This window comes from Xenopus laevis, chromosome 1S (genome assembly GCF_017654675.1).
Source record: "Xenopus laevis strain J_2021 chromosome 1S, Xenopus_laevis_v10.1, whole genome shotgun sequence".
NCBI lineage: Eukaryota > Metazoa > Chordata > Amphibia > Anura > Pipidae > Xenopus > Xenopus laevis.
Window position 1 is genome coordinate 185757261 of NC_054372.1, and position 20696 is coordinate 185777956.

General features: G+C 39.7%; 1 protein-coding gene across 1 annotated transcript in view; it reads left to right on the forward strand.

Moving 5' to 3' along the window:
- Nucleotides 1-20696, forward strand: part of lifr.S (LIF receptor subunit alpha S homeolog) — an 86370-nt gene that overhangs the window by 55487 nt on the left and 10187 nt on the right. Inside the window, exons 6-15 of the mRNA XM_018244514.2 lie at nt 1551-1725; nt 3375-3620; nt 6468-6597; nt 10040-10188; nt 11851-11993; nt 13614-13779; nt 14861-14937; nt 17267-17495; nt 19543-19716; nt 20537-20638. Coding sequence (XP_018100003.1) covers nt 1551-1725; nt 3375-3620; nt 6468-6597; nt 10040-10188; nt 11851-11993; nt 13614-13779; nt 14861-14937; nt 17267-17495; nt 19543-19716; nt 20537-20638 — 1591 coding nt within the window. The remainder of the gene's footprint in view (nt 1-1550; nt 1726-3374; nt 3621-6467; nt 6598-10039; nt 10189-11850; nt 11994-13613; nt 13780-14860; nt 14938-17266; nt 17496-19542; nt 19717-20536; nt 20639-20696) is intronic.

The window sequence follows — 20696 nt, forward strand, 5'->3', positions numbered from 1 at the left end:
CGGCCGAACCTGAATCCTAATTTGCATATGCAAATTAGGGACGGGAGGGAAATTGCTTGACTTTTTGTCACAAAACCAGTGAATAAAAATGTTTTCCCCTTCCCACCCCTAATTTGCATATACAAATTAGGCTTCTGTTCGGTATTCAGCCGAATCTCTCATGAAGGAAAATAGTGGATTCGGTGCATACCTACTATACATAATTGGTGTGAAATGACTTGATCATTTGTTTCAGTACAAACTTGTACTGGGAGTACAGGTATGGGACCTGTTATCCAAAATGATCGGGATATGATGTTTTCCATATAACGGATCTTTCCCTAATTTGGATCTTCATACCTTAAGTTCACTAGAAAATCATGTAAATATTAAAGGAACAGTTCAGTGTAAAAATAAAAACTGGGTAAATAGATAGGCTGTGCAAAATAAAAAATGTATCTAATATAGTTAGTTAGCCAAAAATGTAATGTATAAAGGCTGGAGTGACTGGATGTCTAACATAATAGCCAGAACACTACTTCCTGCTTTTCAGCTCTATAACTCTGAGTTAGTCAGAGACTTGAAGGGGGGGTCACATGGGACATAACTTCAGTGAGTTTGCAATTGATCCTTAGCATTCAACTCAGATTCAAAAGCAACAGATATGACCCATGTGGTCCCCCTCAAGTCACTGATTGGCTAATGCCTGGTAACCAGTGTAAACAATGTGAGCTGAAAACCAGGAAGTAGTGTTCTGACTATTATATTAGACATCCAGTCACTCCAGCCTTTATACATTACATTTTTGGCTAACTAACTATATTAGATACATTTTTTATTTTGCCCAGCCTATCTATTTATCCAGTTTTTATTTTTACACTGAACAATTCCTTTAAATAAACCCAATAGGCTGGTTTTGCTTCCAATAAGGATTCATTATATCTTAGTTGGGATCAAGTACGGGTATGGGGCCTGTTATGCTTTTAACCTGGGGTTTTCTGGATAACGGATCTTTCCATAATTTGGATCTTCACACCTTAAGTCTACTCGAAAATCATGTAAACATTAAATAAACCCAATAGGCTGGTTTTGCCACCAATAGGGATTCATTATATCTTAGTTTGGATCAAGCAAAAGCTACTGTTTTATTATAACAGAGAAAAGGGAAATCATTTTTAAAAATTTGGATTATTTTATTATAATGGATTCTATGGGAGACAGCCATTCTGTAATTTAAAACTTCTGGATAACGGGTTTCTGGATAATGGATACCATACCTGTACAAGGTACTGTTTTATTATTACAGAAAAAAAGGAAATCATAGGATCACTATGGGAGACCGCCTTTCTGCTATTTGGAACTTTCTGGATAATTGGTTTCTCGAATAACGGATCCTATACCTGTAAATGTTCAGCAAACTAAGGAGGCCAATAAGCCTGGTCGGCCTGTCTGTTTTGATAAAACAATGTTGTGAAACAAAGTGTAGATAATAACTGTACCAATGAATGTATCTATAAATGACTCACAGACTGGCATTATGGGCTGGATTCATTTCTGCGTTTACGTTCTAGGCATTATGGAAGAGACGCTGGACTCCAAATGACGCTCTATTCTACTGGAACTGGACGTCTGAGTTCCCCTTGCTTTGTACATCACATTCTGTGAAAATAAGATGCCTTATTGATGATCAGTATTACTATGGGAAGAAAGACTGGAGCAACTGGAGTCGACTACATACTGTGTATGGTAAGACAAAATAAATGTTTTACATTGATTTAATATGTATATATCATGACTTGTGCACTGGTGTCAACACTTTCCCCTCTTTGTTCTTATGTTCTTTGTTCTTATGTCCCTCCAACCTTTCCCTCGCAAAATACACTCCTCAGAGCTCATACTCTTTTCATATGTATCAATACTTCATTCCATCCTCCTTTCTGGGACACTACTTATTGCTTTACTTCTCCCCAGTGCCTTTCTTGTTTAATTACAGTTTGCCTGTTCCACCTGTATTTAGGGTAGGTAAAACACATTGCTGTAGGGTGAACATATTTTATTCAGTGTATGTATTTCATCAAAACTCAAGTTAATCATTATTGTCCATCGTAGAGTGTTTGCTGGGCTTTAATGAGCCCTTACTTTATAAGTAATCCTCAGGCATTCCAAGACATGTCCCCTTTAACTAAGTAACCTCAGGCATGTAGGTACTCTTGTTCTAAATAAGCTTTCCTCGTGCATTGAGGTAGTCTTGTTGGATCTGAGCTTTACTAAAGCATAGAGGTACTTTTGTTCTAACTAAGCATTCCTCGGGCATGGTGGTACTGTTCTATCTGTTCTTGTTCTAACTAAGCTTTACTAAGGCATGAAGTACTCTTGTTCTAACTAAGCTTTCCTCAGGCATGGAGGCACTCTTGTATCTAAACTTTGCTAACACATGGAGGTACTTTTGTTCTAACTAAGCTTTACTAAGGCATGAGGTACTCTTGTTCTAGCTAAGCATTCCTCAGGCATTGAGGTACTCTTGTTGTATCTGAGCTTTACTAAGGCATGGAGGTGCTCTTGTTCTAACTAAGCTTTCCTCAGGCATGGAGGTACTCTTGTTGTATCTGAGCTTTACTAAGGCATGGATGTGCTCTTGTTCTAACTAAGCATTCCGCAGGCATGGGGGGTACTCTTGTTGTATCGAGCTTTACTAAGGCATGGAAGTACTCTTGTTCTAACTAAGCTTTCCTCAGGCATGGGGGTGCTCTTGTTGTATTTGAGCTTTACTAAGGTGTGGAGGTACTCTTGTTCTAACTAAGCTTTACTAAGGCATGGAGGTACTCTTGTTCTAACTAAGCTTTACTAAGGCACGGAGATACTCCTGTTCTAACTAAGCATTCTTCAGGCATGGAGGCACTCTTGTTGTATCTGAGCTTTACTAAGGCATGGAGGTACTCTTGTTCTAACAAAGCATTCCTCAGGCATGGGGGTACTCTTGTTGTAGCTGAGCTTTACTAAGGCACGGAGGTGCTCTTGTTCTAACTAAGCATTCCTCAGGCATGGGGGTACTCTTGTTGTATCAAGCTTTACTAAGGCATGGAAGTACTCTTGTTCTAACTGAGCTTTCCTCAGGCGTGTGTACTCTTGTATTTGAGCTTTACTAAGGTGTGGAGGTACTCTTGTTCTAACTAAGCATTCCTCAGGCATGGGGGTACTCTTGTTGTAGCTGAGCTTTACTAAAGCATGGAGGTGCTCTTGTTATAAATAAGCTTCATCAGTCATAGAAATACTCTTGTTCTTCTAAGCATTTCTCGGGCATGGAAGTAACCTTGTTATATATTTTATGTCCCTAAAACACAAACAAACATGCTTTGCCATCTTCTCCTAACAAATACTTGTCTTACTCTTATCAGGCAGCATTGAACAACAAGCGTTTCCCATTGATAAAGTGGTCTCTGTTGGCACAAACATGACATTTTGCTGCACAGGGACCAGCGGGACCAACCTGTCTGCAGCATTGGGGAATGATCAATATCCACTGATCCCGCTGAGCAGCAACAGCAGTGGCATCCGTGTCCAGAACTTGCCAATGTCAGAAGAGAGTGGGATAAACTTGGTCTGCGACCAATTTTATTTTGGAACTGTGGTGTTTGTAGGATGTAAGTATTTTCCACCTTGGTTTCTTTCTAGGAGACGAATGTGTATTGGGGTAGCATGTATGATGGGGCCCTACCCACTGATTTATAAAATTGAGAATATTTATCTGCTGACTTTATAAGCCCCTAATTGAGAAAGCATGGCCACCCTACACATGTTTCTCATGTTTTGTAGCACAAGATAGTAGTAATACCACTTCATGCTAAAGTTGGTGAACCTATGGCCATGCAATTGTTTTTTTAAGTACAAGTCACAAATCTGGAGTCCCCAATGTTCCTTCATGCTTGAAATAAAGTTCCAAAAATAATCCCATGAACAAAGTCTAGTGATGTTGTTCTGCTCAGAAAATGAAGGTTGAAATGAGTTATCATCTATCCCTTTCTCTGGTCTGTTTTAAAGGACAAGGAAAGTTAAACTAAAGAAGTAGCTAGAAATGTTGTACATTATGTTTTGTGCTTCTGTACCAGCCCAAGGCAACCACAGCCCTTTAGCAGTAAAGATCTGTGTCTCCAAAGATGCCCCAGTAGCTCCCCATCTTCTTTTCTGCTGATTCACTGCACATGCTCTGTGCTGCTGTCACTTACTGAGCTAAGGGACCCACTCACAATATACAGTACACATAGAATAGAAATGTCACAATATAAGGCTGATTAGTAATTAATACAGATAATTACTACATGGCAGCACAGAAACCAGTGCAATTAGCATCAGAATTTAATAATCAGCAAACCTGTAGCATCAGCTTATATTACAGGGGAAGCTCATTTTCTGCTGGATAATTAGTGACGAGCCCTAAGCTTAGCTTCTCAACAGCCAATCAGAGCCCACTGAGCATGTGAGTGTCACAGACACTTTCCAAGATGGTGACCCCCTGTGACAAGTTTAGGCTGGTGCAATAATTTCAGTATATAAAACATGGCATTTTAGCCCTATTCATTTTAAGGGTTTAGTTCTCCTTTAAGCAGAGCATCATTAAGTAACTTTCTTCTGCTCACTAACTTAATTTTCAGCTGACTGTGGCCAGTTGGTGGAATTGGAACAGCAGATGGCACTTTTGTTTCAAATTCATTATATTAGCAGTTAATACCTTGAAAACTAGAAAACAACTCCTGTCATTTGCAAAAAAAACACTGACCAATCTATGATTTTGCATTCTGCAGGAAAAACTTTGGAAAGTATTAGATATTGATAAATCAGTATAATCTTGGAATGATCGTATTCATGCATCAGTATATTATTGGGTGTGTGGCCAGGTATTGACTGGAAGGAGAGGGGAATTATGAGAGGAAAGAGAGAGACAATAAATATATACAGTGGTGTGAAAAACTATTTGCCCCCTTCCTGATTTCTTATTCTTTTGCATGTTTGTCACACTTAAATGTTTCTGCTCATCAAAAACCGTTAACTATTAGTCAAAGATAACATAATTGAACACAAAATGCAGTTTTTAAATGAAGGTTTACGTTATTAAGGGAGAAAAAAAACTCCAAATCTACATGGGCCTGTGTGAAAAAGTGATTGCCCCCCTTGTTAAAAAATAACTTAACTGTGGTTTATCACATCTGAGTTCAATTTCAAAGGTTATAAAGCCATTTCTAAAGCTTTGGGACTCCAGCGAACCACAGTGAGAGCCATTATCCACAAATGGCAAAAACATGGAACAGTGGTGACCCTTCCCAGGAGTGGCCGGCCGACCAAAATGACCCCAAGAGCGCAGAGACAACTCATCCGAGAGGCCACAAAAGACCCCAGGACAACATCTAAAGAACTGCAGGCCTCACTTGCCTCAATTAAGGTCAGTGTTCACGACTCCACCATAAGAAAGAGACTGGGCAAAAACGGCCTGCATGGCAGATTTCCAAGGCGCAAACCACTTTTAAGCAAAAAGAACATTAAGGCTCGTCTCAATTTTGCTAAAAAACATCTCATTGATTGCCAAGACTTTTGGGAAAATACCTTGTGGACCGACGAGACAAAAGTTGAACTTTTTGGAAGGTGCGCGTCCCGTTACATCTGGCGTAAAAGTAACACAGCATTTCAGAAAAAGAACATCATACCAACAGTAAAATATGGTGGTGGTAGTGTGATGGTCTGGGGTTGTTTTGCTGCTTCAGGACCTGGAAGACTTGCTGTGATAGATGGAACCATGAATTCTACTGTCTACCAAAAAATCCTGAAGGAGAATGTCCGGCCATCTGTTCGTCAACTCAAGCTGAAGCGATCTTGGGTGCTGCAGCAGGACAATGACCCAAAACACACCAGCAAATCCACCTCTGAATGGCTGAAGAAAAACAAAATGAAGACTTTGGAGTGGCCTAGTCAAAGTCCTGACCTGAATCCTATTGAGATGTTGTGGCATGACCTTAAAAAGGCGGTTCATGCTAGAAAACCCTCAAATAAAGCTGAATTACAACAATTCTGCAAAGATGAGTGTGCCAAAATTCCTCCAGAGCGCTGTAAAAGACTCGTTGCAAGTTATCGCAAACGCTTGATTGCAGTTATTGCTGCTAAGGGTGGCCCAACCAGTTATTAGGTTCAGGGGGCAATTACTTTTTCACACAGGTTTGGATTTCTTTTCTCCCTAAATAATAAAAACCCTCATTTAAAAACTGCATTTTGTGTTTACTTGTGTTATCTTTGACTAATAGTTAAATGTGTTTGATGATCAGAAACATTTTGTGTGACAAACATGCAAAAGAATAAGAAATCAGGAAGGGGGCAAATAGTTTTTCACACCATTGTATTTGTGGATGAAAGTGAAAAGCTTGCAGCAAGGATTTTATTTTACTTTAATTGCACTACTAGACAAATACAAATGGGATTACGGTTTGTTTCTTGTTTGCGTACAGACCCGCCTGATATACCCCAGAACTTCACTTGTGAAACAAATGATCTCCGGCAGATCGAGTGTTGGTGGAATCCTGGAAGAGAAACAGGATTGTATGGTGATCGAGAAACAATATATACACTCCATGAAAGGTAAAGAGAAGGAAGCAAAATTAAGTTTTTTCCTCTGTGCCTCCAATTTTGTGAAGTATTGGATGCAGAATAAAATAATTTCCCTCGACAAGCCTGCCCCCTAGTGGTGTGGCCCTGGGGCAATACAGTTGGTTCACATGAATCTATGATCCAGGCTGAATGTTGAAGCTGATCTGCATTTAAGGTTAACGGCACAGTATATTGTGTATCTGAAAAGAACAGATACACAATATACTGTTTTTAATTATTTTTAAGTGTCTGGAATAGCCTAATCAATGTATTAACAGCTTTAGGCAAATGGCACACCTGGCGATTCGGGGAGATTTATTCGCCTGGCGACTGATCGCCTCTTCTTTGGGGCGACTAATCTCCTCGAACGGCTTCCCCCTGTCTTGCGCCGGTTATAATAAAAAAATCTACTGCGGCATGGCACATGCGGCGCTTTGTTTTCCCAAGTTGCCTCACGAGGAAACTTCAGATGACTTCAGAATACGAAGCGCTGACTAAATCTCCCCGAATCGCCAGGTGTGCCATTACCCTAAAAGGGCATCACTATTTTCCTTTATGAAGGACTGTAACAAATCCTAAGTGGGTTATTTACTAAACGCTGAATGCAAAAATCATCAGAATTTTTTTTTTTTTTTTTTAAGAAAATCAGACTTAAAAAAATCACAAATTTTTCGGAATTTATTAAACCCTCGAGGATGGAAAAGTCCAAATCAGAAAATAGTCATCTCAGACCTGTCGAGGTTGCATATAAGTCAATTGAAGAAGTCCCAATGATTTTTTGATGTGCGCTGGGTTTCGTGCTATACCCTGAAGTTTTCGGGTGAAAAATCCAAAAAAAATCGTGAAAATCAGATTAAAAAATCGTGAAAATCTGATTTTTTTTTTTTTTCCTCAGAAAGCTAATTTTCAGGAATGTAATAATAAATAAGCTTAAAAAACCCGAGCGGATTTGATTTTGTAGCTGAAAATATTGAGATAAATTCAGACTTTGATAAAAAGCCCCCTAAGTTTTAAGGGGAATTGCCTAGAGAGCAAATGGTGTGTCACAATATGACTGGGGGTATAGCCAGCCTTGAAGATGGGAGTTTTTAAGTCATAGTATTAGCAGCCCCTGGCCCCTTAAAGTGGTGGTTCACCATAAAGTCAAGTTTTAGCACGTTATAGAATGGCTAATTGTAAACAACTTCAATTGGCCTTCATTTTTCCTTTTTTAGAGTTTTTTTTTTTTTTTAATTATTTGCCTTCTTCTTCTGGCTCTTTCCAGCTTTCAAATGCGGGTCACTGACCCCATATAAAAAACAAACGCTTTGTAAGGCTATAAATGTATTCAGTGGTATAACTAGATTTTAGTGGGCCCCACAGCAAATTAAGTTTAGGGTCCCCAACATAACCAGAGGTTGTCCTTTTTTACCAATATGTTGAAATTGCTCATTATTTAGGGCCTCATGGGGCCCCTATACGTCCTGGCACCCCTGCAGCTGCAGGGTCTGTTAACCTCTGTATTATTATTACTACTTTTTATTACTCATCTTTCTATTCAGGCCTCACCTATTCAAATTCCAGTCTTTTATTCAAATCAGTGCATGGTTGCTAGGGGAATTTGGACTCTAGCAACTAGATTGCTGAAATTTCAAACTGGAGAGCTGCTGAATAAAAATCTAAATACAGTGAAACCTCTGATTTTAAGTAATGTTTTTCTGGATTTTTACATCAAAATTGTGTCCCAGAAACTGCTTTTTTCCCTCTATTAATGTTATTATTTGTGAAATAAAGAGGTTTAAAATACTAACCAGATATTTGCCCGTTGATTCTGCCTGTAAATGTTCAATTGCAATGAGTCTGCCCCTTATACAGTCCTGCACCAATCACTTATTGCTTTAGGTTGTGTATGTGACTGACCGAGAGAACTTGCACATGCCCCCCATAGTGTAACATTAACACTGCAATGTTTAACCCTTGTTATTAACACACTAAGGGGCATATTTATCAAGGGTGGAATTTCGAATTTGAAAAACATTGAAATTCGAATTCAAAACGACCAACCGAAATTAAGTCAAAGTTTTTTTTTGGGCCGAATAGATCCGTTTTCAATAGAATTCTAATCGTACAAATCGAAGTCATAGCGCATTCGATCGAAATTGATTCAAAGAAATTGATTCCCAAAAAAGAACTTCAATTTTTCAAAGTCCACCAATTGACTTCAAATAGGTTCTAGGAGGTCCCCCATAGGCTAAAACAGCAATTCAGCAAGTTTTAGATGGCGAATGATAGAAGTCTAATTTTTAAAGATTTTTTTCAAATTCAAATCGAATTTGGACTACTCCCTAGTCGAAGTACACAAAAAAATAGCTCTGAATTAAAAAATTTTAAATTTGATAAATTCACCTCAATCTTTGATAAATCTGCCCCTAAATATTGTATCTCAATGTAAAACAGACTCCTGTGCTTATATCCTTTCAGTACTTGAAGAAAAAGTTACTTTAAAGGGGACCTGTCACCCAAACAAATTATTCATAATCCTATTTTATCACATCAGTCAAGCAAAATAAACTTTAATTACATTATAAAAATTAGTTGAATCTTGTTTCCTTCAGTCATGGAATTCATAATTATAACAAGCAGGCAGGAGCCATATTGTGGACACTGTTATTAAGACAAGTCTTGCATCATCTCAGAATCTTGTTTGTGCACCAGAATAGGGGACCTGATGTCCATCCCCATGCCCTGGATACACAATTAAATGGTGAAGAGAACTGGGGGAATGTGGGGAGAGCAGTGACATGTAGGAAGTGCTGAATGGAAAGTGAAAGTAATTGTCTGCCCCGCCTCTATGCCCAGGGCATAGAGGAGGGTCAGACAATATTTGATTGACAGTGGAGAGAGCTACGAACGCTTTAATAAAAAACAGAAATTGTTATTTCTTTTATTATACAGATTTTTGTGTCTGGGTGACAGGTCCACGTTAATACATTTCCCTGATTTACATTTTCCCAGATTTTACATCATTTTTTCCTGGTCCCCTGAAAAACGGGGGTTCTACTGTAACTCAAAAACCACAAATATTATAAAATGAAAACCAACTGCAAATTGTAGTAGAATATCACTCTCTACACCATGATACAAGTTCATTTGATGAACGTCCCCTTTAAGTTTGCTTTTGGCCTCTGCAGATTAATGGCTTATTACTTACAGGGCTCATTAACTAACACAGGGGGGTAACTTGCACAGCAGCAGCCAATCAGGTCTTTGCGTTCATTTCTTACTTGTAACAGACAAGTCAAAACTACATTCTAACATGATCTTGTATAGACTGCCTTCATATTCCACAGTCCTCTATATGAGGGCATTAAACAGCAGCATCTGCAGATAAGTCTAACATTGAACAGATGCTCGTGCTCTTCCACCAATAGGAACTTTCTGTTTCTTCCATCAGCCAATCCGGGATAACCTATGTCCATAACACAGACGAACATTACAGCTGGACGCATGAAGTCAGCCAGATATTCTATTCGTTTTCTCTAGAAGCCGAGAACCCTTTAGGAAAGTCTCAAGCGTCCCTTTCCTTCAATGTCACACATCGAGGTGAGCACCCGACCGCTCTGTGCAGGATTTTATTTTCCTCGACACACGTGTTTCTGTTTGTTCTTTTGTTTATCATATATTTATAGATTTAAATCATTCTGAGGTTGTGTTTGCTCTGCCTGGGCCGTGTGTTTTTATCTCTTCCTAGCACAACAAATTGTTCGTAGTAATGTAATTTATATTTTTCCTGAAAAAAAGTTGCTTTACGTTTATCTTTATCCTGTATACAGGTATGGATCCTGTTATCCAGGATGCTTGGGACCTGGTGTTTTCTGGATAACGGATCTTTCCATAATTTGGATCTTCATACATTAAGGGTCAGGGCACACGCTCAGATTCGGAGAGATTATTCGTCCACAAATCTCCTCTTCTTCGAGGCAACTAATGTAAATGTAGAATGTAAATCACAGACGGGATGGCACTCGGATCGATTAATTTTTTTTTCTGAAGTCGCCCGAAGGTTCCTCGTGAGGCGACTTCGGAAAACGAATCGCTCCAAGTGCCATCCTGCCTGTGATTTACATTTTAGCCAGCAGGGGAGGCAGTTCGGGGAGATTTGTCTCCCCGAAGAAGAGGAGATTTGTGGATGACTAATTTCCCCTACTCTGAGGATGTGTCCTGACCCGTAATCTACTAGAAAATCATGTAAACACTAAATAAACCCAATAGGCTGGTTTTGCTTCCAATAAGGATTAATAATAATCGTTAGTTTGGATCAAGTACAATGTACTGTTTGATTATGACGAGAAAGGAAATAATTTAAAAAAAATTGGATTATTTGGATAAAATAGAGTCTATGGGAGACAACCATTCCATAACTCAGAGTTTCTGGATAACAGGTTTCCGGATAACGCATCCCATACCTGTACTGTAAATTAAAGGGACAGTGGGTATCCCCTTTTTCAACATATGTTCAATGAATTGGGATTGTGCTAGAAATACTTTTTAAATGTTTAAATTAAGAGATAAATATGGATTTTGTTGTTTCTTGCACTACCTTCTATTTCCTGATTACATCAGAGAGGCTGGTATGAACTGGTTGTAGAATGACTTTATGATTCATTTTAGATTTTGTCCCGTTAAGTGCAAGAAATAAATGGGAAAAAAAATCTGTACAGGTATGGGATCTTTTATCCAGAATGCTCGGGACCTGGGTTTTTCCGGATAACGGATCTTTCTGTAATTTTGGTCTTCATGCCTTAAGTCTACTATAAATTCATTTAAACATGAAATAACCCCAATACTCTGGTTTTGCTTCCAATAATGATTAATTATATCTTAGTTGGGATCAAGTACAAGCTACTGTTTTATTATTACAGAGAAAAAGGAAATCATTTTTAAAAATGTGGATTATTTGGATAAAATGGAGTCTATGGGAGACAGCCATTCCGTAATTCGGAGCTTTCTGCATATCGGGTTTCCGGATAAGGGATACTATACCTGTATTTCTTAATTCCACTCAATATGGAAAGTATCTTTGGTACAAGCCGTATTCATTGAACTTAATTTGATGACAGCTAAAGGCTAAAGCTTGAGTATTTATGTAACCGTTGAGACTTAATGAAAACATTTTTCAGTTTGAATGTTGTTAGAGTAGCAGCCCGCTTTGTACACAATATAATACTTATATGATCTAATAATAATATTATTTTACACTTGCAGTTCATCCCAAGGCCCCAAGCAATGTCCGATTAGAAGATATCAGCCATAAAGAAATTTCTCTCGTTTGGCGTTTGGATGGAAAATTTGTCTCTCTACAACTCATGTGTGAAATTGAAGTGAAAGGCAATAATCAGGTGGAAATGGTAAGGTGTGTGTGTGTTATGTGTGCATACAATGGCTCAATCAATCGGGTTCCTTGCTAGCAGATCTAAACCAACCTTTGATCCCATACATACGTTTAGTTTGGGTGACCAGTTGGAGAGTGTTACAAATCTGTGCCTGTGGTCAGTTTAAAGTGGACCTGTCACCCAGACATTAAAAGCTGTATAATAAAAGTCCTTTTCAAATTAAACATGAAAGCCAAAATTTTTTTTATTTATTTTTTATTTATTAAAGCATTCATAGCTGTTTAAAACTTGTTTAAAAATCTCAGCTGTCAATCAAATATTGGCTGCCCCTCCTCTATGCCTTAGGCCAGGGATCCCCAACCTTTTTAACCCGTGAGCCACATTCAAATGTAAAAAGAGTTGGGGAGCAACACAAGCATGGAAAAGTCCCTTGGGGTGCCAAATATGGCTATGATTCGCTATTCGGTATCCTCTATGTGGGCGAGTAGCCTACAAGCTCTACTTGGCACTATACTTAGTTTTTATGCAATTAAAACTTGCTTTCAAGCTTAGAACTAAAAAAAATCACCTGCTTTGATGATCCTGAGTGCAACATCCAAGGTGTTGGAGAGCTACTGGTTGCTCACGAGCTACTGGTTGGGGATCACTGCCTTAGGCATAGAGGTGGGGCAAGCAATTACTTTCACTTTCCATTCAGCACTTCCTAGATGTCACTGCTCTTCCCACATTCCCCCAGTTCCTTTAATCATTTAATTGTGTAGCCAGTTCATGGAGATGGACATCAGGTCCCCCATTCTGGTGCACAAACAAGATTCTGAGATGATACAAGGCTTGTCTTAATAACAGTGTCCACAAAATGGCTCCTGCCTGCTTGCTATAATTATGAATTCCCAGACTGATGAAAACAAGATTCAAATAATTTAGATAGTGTAATTAAAGTTCATTTTGCTTGCCCAACATGATAAAATAGGATTTGGAATAATTTTTTTGGGTGACAGGTCCCCTTTAAATTCTCTTTTTTTAGATATCAGTCGCCCCACTTTTCTGAGCTACTATTAACAACATGTAGTATAACTGGCTAGAGCATTTTGTAACAGATGTACATTTGTTCTTTGTCTTGTGTTCCTAAGCAGCCAATGAGCACATGCTCATCTGGCAACCTCACCATATGAGCTCACCATCTAGTGCAGTGATCCCCAACCAGTAGCTCGTGAGCAACCTGTTGCTCTCCAACCCCTTGGATGTTGCTCCCAGTGGCCTCAAAGCAGGAGCTTATTTTTGAATTCCAGTCTTGGAGGCAAGTTTTGGTTGCATAAAAACCAGGTGTACTGCCAAACAGACAATCCAAAGCCAAAGTAGGTTGACAATCCTCATAGGGGCTACTAAATTGCCAATCACAGCACTTATTTGGCAGCCCAAAAAAATTTTTCATGCTTGTGTTGCTCCCAAACTCCTTTTACTTCTGAAAGTTGCTCACGGGTTCAAAAGTTTGGGGATCCCTGATGAAGTGTTTGGTCAGCTTTACTTCCAATACTGGCAACGGATGCAAAAACTGGCGCATGGTCTTGCAGCCTGATTTATAATCTTGTAAATGCATTTCAGGCAGATTTGTGACCTAGATGTTTGCTTTAACAGCACAATGCTACAGTTATTGGGTCAGAAGATGGAAATTACAGCTACATTATAGACAATCTGCAACCTTACCATAAGTATGATATTCGCATTCGCTGTGCTACAATGGATCCGTTCTGGAAGTGGAGCGACTGGACGGCTGTGAAGGGACACACCACTCTCGAAGCAGGTAACACTCATTCACACCTTATGTACAGCCAATGGAAAACCAGCTATTGAGTAGCCTCCTCCTGACTAGTGCTGACTAACAGGAATGGTGGCTTTGTGTATCATCCTCTGTTTAATGCATATTGGGGTTATGTAATAAATGACACTGTTTGCCCAGGGGCATTAACCCATGGCAACCAATCAGCAGGTAGAATTTTCTAGTCACCTGTTTAAATGCAAGCATTTTATTGGTTGCCATGGTTTACTGCTCATGGGCAAACGTAGTTTCTTAAGGTGGCCATACACAGGCCGATAAAAGTCGGCAGCTTATTGGCCCGTGTGTGGGGCCCTCCGACTGACTTCCAAGACAGATATCTGGCCGAAAGTTCGGCCAATGTCGGTTGGGCAGGGTAAAAATTCCGCATCTGTTTGTTGATGCGGTCCTGCGATACTACCGTCCATATTTCGTTCATTATGATCCGATCATTGGGCCCTAGAGCCCACGATCGGATCAGCCAGATATCTCCCACCTTAATGTGGGCATATCAGGGAGAGATAAGCTCGTTTGGCGATTTCGCCAAACAAATGGATCTCTCCCTGATATCCCTACATTGAGGTGGGCGATATTGGGCTGATCCGATTGTGTATGGCCATCTTTATATTACATATGGGGAAAAGTCTCTTAAAATATCTTGTGCAGGCCCTGGAAAAGGGACACTAGGAGGCAGTAGACCTGGGCTCCTATAAGCCTAGGCTGGTATGTCAGCGACTCTTATAGGTGATCTAGATGCAAAAAATTAGTTCATGTAATCTAACTCATAGGGCTTCTCTGAGCATTTATACAATTAACATTATGTTTCTATTTGTAGTGGTTTCTGAGATATTCACAGTTTTAGACTGCTAACTCCAGACTTTCAACTCTTGAAAGTCATTGTTTCAGTGACCTGATCTTAGAAACCATTAAAATTAGAAAAATAACATAAATCTAAGTGCTTCGTTCATTTTTAGGGGTTTAGATCCCCTTTTATCAAGCAACATAAACCATACCCTTATCTTCTGATGTTCTTCTCTCAAGCTGTATCACTTGTGTTCTTATTCCAAAGCCCCAGCAAGACATCTGGATATCTGGTTAATGAATGCAAAGCATCCTGATGGTCGAAATATAACAATTTACTGGAAGGTATGTTGTAACATTATTTTAATTGGCTTCTTTTACCATACCTGAACGTGCTGAACATTTTTTTTTGCCAGTTTTAATTATTTTAATTAAAACAATTGTTCATGCATTCTGTAATTTATGTCACAAAACAAAAACCGTGGTACCGTGTTAGCCAGTAGCAGAAATAACAAATAAAAAAACAAACAAATGCAAAAAGTATTGTAGAAGTGATACCTATATTGGCTAACAATAACAATACATTGCAAGCTTTCGGAGCACCAAGGCCCCTTCGTCAGGCAAAATACAAATGAAACTAGAAAGGCACAGCATATATTCTGTTAGATCAGTGAAAGGTATTCATGGGCAATACATTAGGAAGTTACAGATAGATAGAGATCAAATGTAGAGATAATACAATGAATTAGGGTGGGTTGTAAATAGTCCAGGAGTCTGGATTCAGTCAGGTCACATAGTGTGACATGAAACCTGACCCTAAATTAAGGCCCTGTCTTAAAGGAGAAGGAAAGGTTAAAACTAAGTAAGCCTTATCAGAAAGGTCCATCTAAATATACCAGTAAACCCCCAAAGTAATGTTGCTCTGAGTCGCCTGTCAAAAGAAATACTGCATTTCTTTCCTTCTATTGTGTACACATGGGCTTCTGTATCAGACTTCCTGCCTTCAGCTTAAACCTCATTGCCCTGGGCAAGAGCATGCTCAGTTTGCTCCTCTCCCCCCACCCCTCCCTTCTCTACTGTAATCTGAGCCCAGAGCAGGGAGAAACTCAGGCAGGAAGTGATGTCACACCACATTAATACTGCAGCTCCTATTCTAAACAAACAGAGAGTTTCTAGAGCTTTTTACTCAGGTATGGTAAAACATTCTACAGAATAAATATAACATTCTAGCTTGCACTATTGCAGCTTATCTATTGGCAATAAAATGCCTCCGTAGCTTTCCTTCTCCTTTAATACATTTGAATTCATAAATCTTCCTTTCCCGTTCAGTTTTAAAGTTCCCTTTTAGAATTAAGACCTGCCTGTCATGAAGACTGTGATTTTGACTGCAGAAGTGTTGCCCCACTGGTGTGTCCCATGATTTGGAGTTGATTTTATGTCTGTGATGCTTCATCCTTGTGCTCAATTTTTGTCCTGTTTCACCAATGTATCTGCCTCCTGTAGAACACCTAGTACATGTAATCATGTATACCACATTGGATGAAGCACACTAATGGTAGTCCAGAATGGTGTAGACTTTTTGTGTATTCGGAATAGCAACTTGATCTTTGCACAGGATGTATTTGCCGGTTTCACATCTGTTGCAGGGAAATGTACCTGCTTTAGCTGTTTTAGGAATAGCTCTTCTGTCACAAAACAAGAACATGAAGCCAGTTTCACTTAAGTTCTTCCTATCATTTCCTGATCCCGATGAACTTTAGAGGAGCTGATAAAACTAATTTCTAGTCCACTGGGAAGCCCCTGATAATGATCTGCTTAAGGCTAGAACCACACAGGGCCAAAATAAGCCTGCTGAAATACACAGGCAGGTTTAAGCCCCTACTGTGGGCCCTCAGTAGCCTGTGTATTTGTTTGTTTGTTTGCTCAGAGGAAAATAGGGAACTATGAACAAATTGTCCTTTTTTATAGAGGAAGCAGGGGGAAAATTCAGTACTTTATAATAGTAAAAAATATGGATTATTAAATTAAAACAATAGGCAGAATGGAATTTCAGCACGTGTTATTTATTGTGTTCATTTTTAGCAAAGGTGTTTTTAGGTGTCTGCTGTCCCTTGAAGGCTACCTCAACATTTAATACAGCTTAGTTACCATCACATACTGTTTTATTATTACAGTGGCAGAGGGAAATTGTGGTCGTTTTGAAGCACAATTCTATGGCATCTGATCCACCACATTTTTTGATGCCTAATAATGTGTTTCATAGTTATAAGGCAACAGCAGAACACCCAGAAGTGCCCTTGCAATATCTTTAGGGCAGAGACACACACTCAGATTCTGGGAAGATTAGTCGCCCGGCGACAAATCTCTTCTTCGGGGCGACTAATCTCCCCGAACTGCCTGCCCTGCCTTCCCGCCGTCTAGAATGAAAATCGCTGGTGGGATGGCACTCGGAGTGCTTCAATTTCTGAAGTTGCCTCAAGAGGAAACTTCGGGCCGAATTCGGAAAACGAAGCGCTACGAGTGCCATCCCGCCGGCGATTTACATTCAAGCCGGCAGGAAGGCAATTGGGGCGACTAATCTCCCCGAATCTGAGCGTGTCTCTGCCCTAACAATAAAAATAAGCATATTTTATCACATATATTTTGTAATGGTATATTTACATTTTATTTAAAGCCTTTACCAATCACTGAGGCCAATGGAAAGATACATTCCTACAACGTGTCTTGGCGTTTGCTCGGCAGCCCTATGGAACCTCAAAAAATTGAATTGCCAGCGGCTCTCAACTGGACACAGATTAAACTCAACAGCAGCGATAATGGGGATTATGAAATTACTGTAGTGGCCGTTAACGCTGCAGGATTATCTCCACCTTCAAGGATAACAACTGTGCAGCTGCCAAATGGTACGTTCATGCGCTCAGAGATAATCTTTTTATGTAGGCAGGTATAGTTCAACGTTCTGTTTGTGCTAGAACAGGGGTCCCCAACCTTTTTAACCCGTGAGCCACATTCAAACGTAAAAAGAGTTGGGGAGCAACACAATCATGAAAAAGTTCCTTGGGGTGCCAAATAAGGGCTGTGATTGGCTATTTGGTAGCCCCTGTGTGGACTGGCAGCCTACAACAGGCTGTACTTGGTACTATACTTCGGTTTTATGCAATTAAAATTAGCTTTCAAGCTTGAAATTCAAAAATAAGCACCTGCTTTGAGGCCACTGAGAGCAACATCCAAGGGGTTGGAGAGCAACATGTTGCTCACGAGCTACTGGTTGGGGATCCCTGTGCTAGAACAATGCCAGGCTCTCTGCCTCTCTGCCGTGAGGGTGGTGAGTTTCCAGCACTCTCTGTCCTAGGGTTTATCTTCAAAATATTTAACCCTGTCAGAACACAGATGTAAGCAATGACGATAAATATATATATATATATATATATATATATATATATATATATATATATATATATATATATATATATATATATATATATATATATATATATATATATATATATATATATATATCATTACTCATGCTCTGTAGCAACAGTTTCTATCACAGGCAAACTTGGTAATTTCCAATGCTCCCTAGGCTTAGCTTCTCAAAAGCTGCCCAGAACACACTGAACATATGCAGTACCTCTGACACTCCTAAACAAGTTGGAGGGGATCCTGGGCACAAATTTGAAGGCCTGAATCATTACTGTTGTACAGATGTGGGACCTTCAGGGCAGAGACCCACAGTCAGATTCGGGGAGATTAGTCGCCCTGCGACAAATCTCCTCTTCTTCGGGGCAACTAATCTCCCCAAACTGCTTCCCCTGCATACCACCGGCTAGAAGGTAAAGTGGGCGACTTCGGAAAATGAATTGCTCCAAGTGCCATCCCACTGGTCATTTACATTCTAGCCGGTGGGAAGGCAGGAGAAGTAGTTCGGGGAGATTAGTAGCCCCGAAGAAGAGGAGATTTGTCGCCGGGCGACTAATCTCCCCGGATCTGACAGAGTGTCTCTGCCTAGATAAGGCATTTCTAGCCATATTCGTTTTTTAAGTTTTAGTTCTTCCTTAAGAACAAGACAACTAGATAAGATGGAGCAGTATTGGGCCGTCCTGTGAGATGTTGATCAAAGAGAAGTTGGGAAGCATCTGCGGGGGCCTACGTTTTATAATTGGCTTTTGTTATCCTTTATGAAAAATCGACAGCTCCATTTTGGTCTGTGTTGTCACTGCCACTAGATTCCTTTTATAAATTAAAAGGAGAATGATGCAACCTTCTCTATGGGTGGGGAGGAAAGTACATTCGGTGACAAAAACATGACCAGCTAGGCTTTATCCTTAATCCCTTGTGAGTATAGACATTTCTTAGAATTTGATTGCAAATTTGGTGCCAGTGCATATTCATGTCCTGAATGCCTGAGAACCAGGACCCTTGTTTAATATATTTGATATTTTGATATGGGCATGCACTGGCCCTGCATTTGCATGTGCTTACCATGTACCTGGCATAATGTCAGTTCTCTTTCAGCCACCCAGAGATCAAGCTGTATCATCTCTCTTGTTGTAATATATCAGGAATGATAGCCCAATTGTAAGGGGAAGGGACCTTGATAACCAGGAACAAGGCTACAATTAGGGATGCACCGAATCCAGGATTCGGCCTTTTTTAGCTGGATTTGGTTTCGGCGAATCTTTCTGCCGAACCGAATCTAAATCCTAATTTGCATATGCAAATGAGGGGAGGGAAATCGCGTGACTTTTTGCCACAAAACAAGAAAGTAAAAAATGTTTTCCCCTTCCCACCCCTAATTTGCATATGCAAATTAGGATTCAGTTCGGTATTCAGCAGAATCTATTGCGAAGGATTCGGGGGTTCGGCTGAATCTGAAATAGTGGATTCGATGCATCCCTAGCTACAATTTCCTTTATTGCACTAAATGTTACTTCATTTCTCATGTAGAAGATGCTGTTGCTGAACTCGCTGTTGGAGACGCAAAAGGAATTAACATCACTTGGCAGCTTGATGAGAATGCTTCTTGCGGCTATGTCGTGCAGTGGAAGCCATCGTCTCCTTTGGACACCTCAGCGCTAATGTGGAAACGCTTTAATTCCAACAGCTGTTTCATTAGATCAGGTACAGAGTAATGGGGGGAGTAATGAAAGTAATGACAATATAATGTTCTGTTGCCCTGCACTGGTAAAACTGCTGTGTTTGCTTCAGAAACACTACTATAGTTTATATAAACAAGCTGCTGTGTAGCAATGGCGGAAATAGAAAAAAAGCTATATGGCACAGTTTAAATAGTGGATAACAGATAACATTATTTTCTACAGAGCTAATCTGCTGTGTAACCTGAGCCTTTTCTCCTTTGAATGGCTGCCCCCATTGCTACACAGCAGCTTGTTTATATAAACTATAGTAGTACTTATCTGTTATCTACTGTGTATCCTGTGCTTGAATGGCTGCCCCCATTGCTACACAGCAGCTTATTTATATAAACAATAGTAGAGTTTCTGAAGCAAACACACCAGTTTTATCAGTGCAGGGCAACACTGCATTATATTTTTATTACTTTAAAACAATTACATTTTTGATGTTACTGTTCTAGGGGCTAGTTAGGTTATCTGGCCCTGCGCAGAAAGAAAGAGAATGTAGCTGAAGAGTATGGCCTAATTAGAAAAGTTTATACTTATATCGCCTTAGTGACATCACATTTATGTGCCCTGTCTACTTTTCTTATGGTGGGTAGATATGTAGCCGAGAACCAGTTTAATTTTGGCAGCTTTAGAGTTGGGGTGGCCAGGTCCAATGGCTACTGGAATGGATATCTCATGATTAGGTAAAAAAATAAACAAAGGAATCCCTAAACCAACGAGTTTTTATCCCCTTTAAATAAAAAAAAAAATGTGATTGATGGTCTTGTATTAAAGGCCTATTGTGATTTTATTCCCAGATCAGTTCCCTGTTGGTGTGAGGCATAACATAACAGTATTTGCCTGCAATGATAATCAGCACCGGCTACTAAAGAGAGTCACTGGCTACACAGCAGAGCTAAGTAAGTTCATTCAAATGTACAGATTCCTCCAGACAAAAACACTGGCTTCTTTATCGGC